Source organism: Ruditapes philippinarum, unplaced genomic scaffold (assembly GCF_026571515.1).
Source record: "Ruditapes philippinarum isolate M1 unplaced genomic scaffold, ASM2657151v2 ctg673_1_1_1_1, whole genome shotgun sequence".
NCBI lineage: Eukaryota > Metazoa > Mollusca > Bivalvia > Venerida > Veneridae > Ruditapes > Ruditapes philippinarum.
In genome coordinates this window covers 94136-103499 of record NW_026864324.1, presented here as the reverse complement: position 1 = coordinate 103499, position 9364 = coordinate 94136, and the positions used below count along the sequence as shown (strand labels likewise).

Below are 9364 nucleotides of genomic sequence, written 5' to 3'. Positions count from 1 at the left end.
GAGGTGAAATCTATTTGTAGTGCCTGCACTATTACTTGTATAAAGAGGGCAGAATATGGACTTACAAAAATTGATACCGATTCTTATGCTTACTATCCCCTTCGTGAAAGGTGAGAGATTTTTAAGTAATTTCCTCAATACGATATTAAATACATACTCAAACATAAGATTGGCAATGGATTATAGTTTTGTGTACGTTTCCATTTCATATTATTCGACCAAATAGATACATTTGAATAGCATATTTACAAACATAGTCGATGCTAATTTAAAACCATAATAAAAATCATATTTTCATTTATTCATTTATAAAAATATTGCAATATAAATTTTATTTTAGAGCCACATTTTATTTTCTTACGGCAAGAACTATCCTTCACATTTTAGTTTAGAACTATATTATTATGAAAGAACTATCATTTTTATTTCTTCATTTGTATTTAAATTTCATTTGTATTGAATTGATTTTAGACGGGTATTTGGCCGGAAAACAATTTTTTTTAATTAAAAACTTCCGAAGTTCCTGTATGAAAGAAGTATAAATATATAATTCCCTAAGAGTTTATGTCGTATGCATAAGATCATTGCCAAACGGTTACAACCTTATAATATTTTGTTAGGGAACAATTCATTCTCATAACAAACAACTTCCATACGTGTTAGATTACAGAAACATTCTTAGTTTCAACCATAGAAGGAACATAAGTCTTACTTTCAAAGCTATAGAAATATCATTAGATATATGTTTAAACCTTTTCAGATGAAACATGAAACGAAATACCAACTCCAGAAAAAATATATGTGTTTGATTTGTTTTGCTGCAGATTCCGTGTCTTTTAACCATGTCGGATTGTTAATATCTTAGTACTACTACAGCATTGTCTTTGTTGTTGAAATAACTGTTCCCAAAACGTCCCAAAACGTAGCAATTTGTGTCTCAACAGGCTAAACTGGTTGTCTTCAACAAACTAAAATTAATGATGATATAAATTCCATGTTTTACTTTGCATACATAGCTTATCTATTTTATCTTTCAGAACTATATTTACCCAAAAACAAATGGTGTTACGTGAAAATGTTGCAGTTGGCCATCCATTATTTTAGATGATATATACATTTTTCCTATCACTTATGGTTCATTGAATCAAATGCATTATATGTGGAAGTTTTAATAGTCCTGACGTAAGTGGGATGATACAAATTCCTTCATGTGTCATGAATAGCCTCGATCAAATGTGTTCGCAATTTATAACAAATTTGCATTTTTTCTGTTAATTTCTGCTTTTCAGAATTTATTATCATTAGATAATAGAGTTATAAATCTTATTCTTTCTTCGTCTGTTTCATTGTATTGACATAATTATTTGTAGGACAAGATCATTATTATTTGTAGGACAAGATCATTAATACATGTATTTGTAGGACAAGATCATTTTACTTGTAGGACAGGAAGAACTCAAAGAAGTATGTGGTTGTCAAGATAAGTGGATAAGATACAATGGGTCTTGCTACTTTATCAGTGAAAATGCATTCTCTTTTGCAGATGCAGAGGTATAATATATGTTTCTTTATATGTTACTTTATATCTATGTGATGTAGTGATTCCTTAGTGAATTTTAATTTGCGTCTGGGACATAATTAACCTACCATATAAGATTATGGAAAGCTCTGCCCATCATAAAATGTCTCGTAAAATAATGCTTTACTTCTTTTGATATCATGCCAAAACCATTAAACTAAACATAAAACGGTCTTATAACATAATACAAGTATATTCGTTTACGTTATTCAATATAAAATCTTGGTAGTCATTATCTTCTTTTTCGAATTCGGACTTCAGATTGCCAAGCTTAAATACAGGTTTAAATTATATAACAAAACCTGGATACTAGTATTATTGTTTCTGTATGCACATAATATATGCTTTATATATTTAGGAGCAATGAGTTTCTCGTGATGTTATCATTTTGAGCAAGCTTTTGGTTTCAGACTTTCTGTGAGCAGTCATATGCTCATCTGGTTCATATAGACACAGCTGATGAAAATTCTTTTTTGAAGACGTATTTGCTCAGAATGAAGGGTATATGTCTTACTTATTTGTTTTATTTTTTCCTAATGTGCATCATAATTAGGAAGAATAAACATTTAATTGGGGAACCACACAAAGTGCAGTTTTTCAACTGACGACTATATAAGTTATATTGTACCGGATATTTAAAAGGTATTTTCATTTTCTCTCAATGGTCGTTGTTGTTTATGATTAAATAAGCAAGTCACTTAGTTTTTTATTCTTTTTGAAATTTTCTAAGTTTAAGATACTTTTTTATCAATTTACCAAGACATGAAAAAACAATTTATCCTTACAGATGCTAATTACTGGATAGGTTCACATGACCGATTGATTGAGGGACTATGGACATATGTTGACACAAACCAACCTTTGACCTTCACGGATTGGTCTCCTGGTCAGCCCGATTCTTGGCATGGACATGACGAAGATTGCGGGCTCCTGTATTTCCCTCACAAATATATGTGGGATGATGGTCCCTGTGACAATAAAATTCACGCAATCTGTGAACTGAGGTACGTAGATCTTTTTATTCTTCTCCCAAGTAGAAACATTAACTCTTGCTTTGTGATACGTCGTATTTTTTTTTAAATTCTCATCAATTTCAATCTTCTTGTAAATGTGTATTATGTCAAAATTAAACAATTAAGAAAAGCGGATTAGAGGTACGATTGACCACATGAATCTTAGTAGGGCACCACAGAGGATGTTTGATATGTTGACATTTGTGTACGTGTCTTTAAATAATAAAATCTTTACCTGACACCGTTTTTTCCAGAATAATCATATGTATTGTGTAAAATGACCTTAAATAAAAAGTATTGCCAGCAGAAATTATCGATATTCAAGTTACCTCTGAAATAATGTGCAGATTTTTCAACTTTGAGATCTTCACTTGATCTATGTACGAATTATCAGATATTTATGTTTTAAAACTTTTTAACCTAAGTGGAATTCCATTAATCATTAAGATTTGACCTAATAAACTCTTATTTGTTCGACGTATTATGACTTAATTTTATCAACAACATTTGAGCTACGTCACAACAAAACCAACATAATGGGTTTGCGACCAGCATGGATCCAGACCAGCCTGCGCATCCGCGCAGTCTGATAAGGATCCATGCTGTTCGCTTACAGACCCTATAACAAGTAAATAAACTGATAGCGAACAGCATGGATCCTGATCAGACTGCGCGGATGCGCAGGCTGGTCTGGATCAATGCTGGTCGCAAACCCATAATGTTGGTTTTGTCATGACACGGCTCATTTTATCTCTGAATGAAGCGACGATAGGGGCCCGCATATCGTTTACGTACAGATATGTCGAAAAGTTTCAAGATAATTTCATTGCTATCGCATGTTACTCTTTTGAAAAAAGTTCGTTTAAATTAAATTAGTAAGTGTGTCACGATTAATAAATGACTTGTAGATAGCATTTATATATTTATGTGACACAAATTTTATCTTCTTTTTAAAAGGATTCTATTATCTGTTACTCATGAAAGTGCCAGTGTGACTTTAAATCCATACAGCAAACAAACTAAATATTTAAACAAAGAACAGATGAAATATTTTCAAAATAAATTATATACTCCTCCATCAAAATTGTTAGCACTGTGAGGAAGCTAAACACATTCGCAATGATGGCTGAATTTTAAATAATTAAGCTGGGTAAAGCCCGTTTTAAACATAAGACTGATTATATTTTCGGAGATTATACGCGAAGACAAAACATAATTTTGCACCCTATAATATCAGAATAATTTAGATTATGTCCTCTAGTTTAAATAAATTGATAAATAAATGAAAGATATAGCTTGGTGTTTCTAATTACATTGTTGTTAAAATTTGTCATTTTATGTTTTTATGTAACGTTCGTTTAATTCCGGCTATATTGTTCTTACGATAATTTCACCAGGTTGCCAGAGGGAAACCTATTGGAGATAATTGGCTGATCGTTGTAAATAAATGTAAAATTGGAAAAAAGTCAAACTTTCAAAACATCCAAATGTTGTTGTATTAAACCAAGAAAAAGGCCAATTTATTATCTATTTAATCAAAGCAAAGCGCTACTCTTTTCACATCCACATTCTTACTCTTATTTCTATCTTTATTTTTATTTTAATAATGAAGAAATTTTAATAATGAAGAAATTTGAAGTTATTTGTACTTGTGCTTTGTAATTTTAATAACAATAATTTGATATTGGTGACCAAAATGTCGATTCAAAATAGGTATGATAGAAGTTTAATGTTGTGGCCAAGAATCCAATGCTATTTACTTTTATGAAAAGGAAAAGGTTAATGAAATACAATAAACCATTGAACAAATTTAATTTTGGTTATTGCAATACATTTATTTTAAATCGTATTAGAATTCAATATCATAGTATGATTAGTTTTTTGTTTCTACCATTTTTTTTAAAAAAAAACATTATTCAAGTGAAGCAAGAACACAGACGATTTATTGACAAAATAAGTTGACGAAGTTTTATGTGACATGTCATTTTTTATTCATCTTCTAATTCTTCCATGAATTGATCTAGCATTTCTTCAGACATAGTTGTATTCTTTTTTATCGCATTGGCGAGCTCAGATGGCGAACATCCTTCGGTATCAATACAAATACCATTGAACTTCAGATCGTTGCCTTCACAAAACTGGCGTTCTGGATTTGTTATCTTGATCCCTGGTCCTTCCATTGGTTCACACAAACAACATCCTACCGACTTATATCCTTCTTTACATTTCGGGTAGCACAGGGCACCATGCAAATCTTCCTTTTCGCGGCACCTATGGCGTGATGCAAGACTTAGAACTATTCTTGGTCCACCATGTGGTTGACAAATACAACAACCAACAGGAGAGAAACCACTTTTACATCTTGGGTAGCAGCGAACGCCGTATTTATCTTCTGTTGCTTTACAGCTTAGTCTATGAAACAAAGTGGTCTTTATTCCTACATCGAGCTTTCTACACGTACATCCGTCGTCACGATATCCACTTTTGCATTTGTTGCAACACCCCCAAAGAGTACAGCAACATCCTTTCCCATATATATGAGCATCACTCCAACAACTTGTCCCATCGTCTCTGAGTCCAGCTCCACATGGAGCTTTGTCAGTCGGACGACCCACTCCTCTTCCGTATGAATCAAGCCAACAGCTTGTTCCATCGTCGCGTTCACCTTTTTGGCATGGTAGTTTGTCAGGAATACGCCCAGCTCCTCGAGGGTAAGTGTCTTTCCAGCAGCTTGTACCGTCATCCCTTAAACCGTCTGGACATTTACGAATTTGAATAGGCTTTATTTTTGTGCTACAATCAGTATCAGCTGAAAAATGAGATTTAAACATAAATTAATACTGGAATTTAGTATTAACAGGATATATTTCGTTTGAGTGAAAAAATGGAATATATTTGCACGAAACATGATAACATGCCATATATTTTCACGAGCCGGGACGGCGAGTGAAATTATGGGGCATTTTATCTTGTTTTGTGAAAATATATACCATATTTCACGAAAACGAAAAAAAAAAACGTTTTTATTTAATTTCATTATCAAAGGAAAATTGTTACGAGCCCCCTTGTTTGCTACGCAACTGCAATTATACAGCGCGCAGTAATATAATGATTGTCTTGTTTTGCACGCGATGTTTAGCGCTACACTGTGACGTCACGTAAACAACTCTTTAAACGTCTGTACAGCGTTTATGACTGAATTAAAGATACTGGTGTTCGGATTTATTTTCTTAGTTAGAAAAATCTGGAAACAAAGTGATCCCTCGGAAGCATTAATCACAACAAAATTACAAGAGAATTGCAGACTCGGTTTGATTGAGTCTGTACATGAGGGATAATGAATACGTGCAACATCCCTCACGCCCCCTAGCAACGGCTTGAGCGGTACTCAATTCTCAACACTTAATAGTGCTGGCATCAATGATCCCGAAGGACCAGAAAAATATAACAACACTGAAGTGAAGTACGGGGCAACGTTTTACAGCTGCCACACGACACTTGACACCTGCTGTTGTGAAGTATAAAAATCTGGAAACAAAGTGATCATATCATTTACTATCTCAAAACAAAATTTAACAAAAGTTGTTTTGTATTTATCAGACTTTTAAAACAAAATAGCAAAAGAAGTCCCTTAAAATAAATATGAGTTTTGACTCCGCCCAAAATATATTTATATTTCATATTTATTTTTACAAAATACGAAATATATTTGACTGATGTAGCACCATATTTAATGGATAAAATTAAATAGATGTTTATATTTTGTTGCGATTACAATCTATCCATATAATGAAGAATTTAGTTTACAAACATTTGCAATAAATGCATTATATAGGCCAAAACAAAAGCATGAATTATTGATTAAAACAAGTATTATATGCTCAAAATGTTTTTTCTCAATATCTATATCATCAGATAAAACAATAAGGTATTAAGTGTAGAATGTGTGCATTCAGTGCCAAGCTTACCTTTGACGAAGCAAACGATGACAAACAGAAAAAAGATTTCCTTGCAGTAAAATTTGATTTGTTTTTCCATGCTTAGTTGCAGATTATCCAAGTGTCCCTAGCTGGCAGCGGTGTTCTGTAATTAATGAAATATAAACTGTGAATTACCTTATCTTTACTTCACTCTCTAACTCTGCTTAATTTTGCAAACATAATTTGACCTAAAAAAACGAAATGAAAAGCATACCAAGTTTGAAGAATCACAAAGTATTAGAACTTTCGTTTAATAAATAAGTCTTATATGGCTTTAAGTGTAGATTAAGTTCATTTTGTATGACTTCTCAAATGAAGATAACGTCATTGTTATATAAGAGTCGTTAACTTGTTCAAACGTAAAGGATTGTGGCACACTGATTTTCCAATAAACTTATTTGTCATGAAGAATGGCCATTACCATTTTTAAGTACGATTTAAATGATTCAGTTTCATTTTGTCACCAAATGTAAGGTACCAAGATATGAGAAATGTTTACTTTTTGTTAGATACGTCACAATTATTTGATTAAAGTCCGACTATTGATGTTTAATGCGTGACAGCCCAAATTTTTTTTAGCGATATATGTACCATATATCAAGCAGTTATAACCCAATTACATATGTGCAAAACAACGAATATGATGTTTAAGTTTCTCAAGTGCTCAATGGAGTTATGCTCAAAACTGATATATTAGAATCTACTCTTCATATAATATTGAAGCAATTTATATCAAGTTTGTTTGATAAATTCTCAAAAAGTCACAACGTGGAAGATTTTTGACGATTTTCATATTCATTACAGAAAACAGCATATCCATGGAAGTTTTTTTTAATTAGTTTACACATTTTATCAAGTCTATAAACATATTATAAAGATAATTATGCATGAACTTTAAATAAAAAAGAACACTTTAAATAACCCCATGAAGATTACAATACGAATAAAAAGGACAAACCTTTTCGTGTAGTCAGAGCGGCGTCCTCACAAATACAAAATATTTTCGGGCTCATGTTTATATAAACCTGGGAAATGCGCATGCGTTTTCCCTGCTTCAATCGTTGAACCAAAGTTATAGATGTCATTGGATGTATTTAGTATATTATTACCGCCTGCACCTGAAGTCAAGGTTTCCTTATGTAAAATATGCATATTATCATGCGTAAATGTACTCGTTTTTTATCTTAAACTATCTGTTATTAAAAATGGTTATAAACATGGTAAACGTAAGATGGCTGATTTGTGCCATTCATGATTTCGTCCTGCGAACTCGCCATGCGAAAATTTGAAAATTAACAAGTTAAAATGGCGGGGGCGCACAGCAAAAACAAGCTAATAAGCGAGGGTGCCAGTTTAATTTACAAAACTTCGCCCAGCGGGGGTGCACATCGAGATTTTAAGAATAAAATGGTAGTGTCGCGGGACGAAAACACGACAATTAGCGGGGGCGCTGAGTGAGGTAAAATAAATAAAACTTCACAACATGCACTCGCTAATTAGCGTGTTTTCGCACCGCTATTCCGCCAAGCGAAAACTCTATAATTAACAAGTTAAAATGGCGGAGGCCCGGGCGAAAACACGCTAATAAGAGGGGCGCTAATTAGCGTGCTTTTGCTTTGCGCCCCCGACGTTTTATTTTTTTTAAATCTCGCCCCGCGCCCCCGGCAGAACGAAGTTTTATGTATTAAACTTCAACCTGCGCGTTCACTAATTAGCGTGTTTTCGCTCCGCGCCCGCGCCATTTTAACTTGTTAATTATTGACTTGTCGCTTAGGGGGTTGGGGTCGCAGGGCGAAAATGCGAGGGGCAAATCAGCCATCGTAGTAGCGTAATGTCAGACTTATGAATGTTTGTATGTAACTTGTGAACAATACGAGGGGAAGTCAGAAAATATCAGGACTTTTGACTCGTTCTCGAAAACCATCAATCTTTCTACTCTTTTTCAAAATATCGTCCATCTACGTCTACGCACTTTTGCCATCTTCGTGGGTCTTTGTATTTCCGCTGTGAAGCATGACGTAGACCTATGTTTTAGGTACTGTGTAACAGGAGATATCAAAGCCGCTCTGGTCGTATATTTCTTTCCAGCAAGCAATTTTTTTTTCAGTTGGAAACAAATAAAAGTCACATGGGACGAAGTCTGGGATATAAGGAGGGTGAGACAACAATTGCCATTTGTAAGAGTTGATAACCTCCACTGTAGCTGCGGCGGTATGGAATGGGCTGTTATCGTTAAGAAGAAGGACATTTTTCTGTGCTTACCTGGGAAGCATTTGTTCAGCTTTTCTCTGAATTCAGCTTTTCTCTGACTGCTGAAGTTAGGGGTTCCTTACGTAAAATATGCCGCTATCATGCGCCTAAGTAAACTCGTTTTTCTGCTTACAACTAAAACCAGTTGTTTGAAGGTTGAAGTTATAAACTATTTTGAAAATTTTAAATGGCCTGATAAGATCATGAAGGGGCTTCTCGAACTCGCAACCGAAAATCTAATTAACAACGTTATAAAGCGAGGCCACAGAAAACAACTAATAAGTCAGTATGCTCAGAGGGAAAAATTACAAAACTTCGCAAAAAACTGCACGTATTGGCGATTTAGTTATAGAAGTGTCGCGGCACGGAAAGACAATTAGCGAAAATCGCAGAGTATGTTTAAATCATGAAATTTACTCAATGCTAACTCGCTGGATTGTTTTTGTCGCACGCTTATTTAATACATTCTAACACAAAACGGCTGAAAACTTTACATTTAACAAGTTTTAAATCAATGCAATTAGGCTTGATTAGGAGTGCTT

The 9364-nt window shown here is 33.7% G+C and overlaps 2 protein-coding genes across 3 annotated transcripts; one reads left to right on the top strand and one right to left on the bottom strand.

Annotated features, from left to right (window-relative positions):
- LOC132725200 (perlucin-like) lies at nt 1-4247 on the top strand. The gene is made up of 5 exons (XM_060710285.1): nt 1-110; nt 1445-1551; nt 1990-2080; nt 2367-2583; nt 3990-4247. Exons 1-5 carry the CDS (start codon nt 56-58, stop codon nt 4024-4026), a joined length of 507 nt encoding a protein of 168 aa, XP_060566268.1. The 5' UTR covers nt 1-55; the 3' UTR covers nt 4027-4247.
- A 140-nt stretch (nt 4248-4387) lies between these two features.
- On the bottom strand, nt 4388-7656 carry LOC132725198 (cell death abnormality protein 1-like). Of its 2 annotated transcripts, none has more exons than XM_060710283.1 (3): nt 7531-7656; nt 6561-6675; nt 4388-5401 (listed from the first exon to the last, which is right to left on the bottom strand). In XM_060710283.1, the coding sequence occupies exons 2-3, from the start codon at nt 6628-6630 to the stop codon at nt 4581-4583; spliced, it is 891 nt and encodes a 296-aa protein (XP_060566266.1). In that variant the 5' UTR covers nt 6631-6675; nt 7531-7656; the 3' UTR covers nt 4388-4580. The 2 variants fall into 2 exon arrangements, with proteins under 2 accessions (XP_060566266.1, XP_060566267.1); XM_060710284.1 differs by having other exon boundaries at nt 6561-6677; nt 7534-7570.
- Nucleotides 7657-9364: the final 1708 nt, after the last annotated feature.

Coding starts and splice junctions, on each gene's coding strand:
- LOC132725200 (XM_060710285.1), top strand. CDS start 56: ATGGACTTACAAAAATTGATACCGATTCTTATGCTTACTATCCCCTTC. Junction 111..1,444: donor TACTATCCCCTTCGTGAAAG/GTGAGAGATTTT, acceptor TTTTACTTGTAG/GACAGGAAGAACTCAAAGAA. Junction 2,584..3,989: donor CACGCAATCTGTGAACTGAG/GTACGTAGATCT, acceptor TAATTTCACCAG/GTTGCCAGAGGGAAACCTAT.
- LOC132725198 (XM_060710283.1), bottom strand. CDS start 6,630: ATGGAAAAACAAATCAAATTTTACTGCAAGGAAATCTTTTTTCTGTTT. Junction 5,402..6,560: donor CATCGTTTGCTTCGTCAAAG/GTAAGCTTGGCA, acceptor CTCATTTTTCAG/CTGATACTGATTGTAGCACA.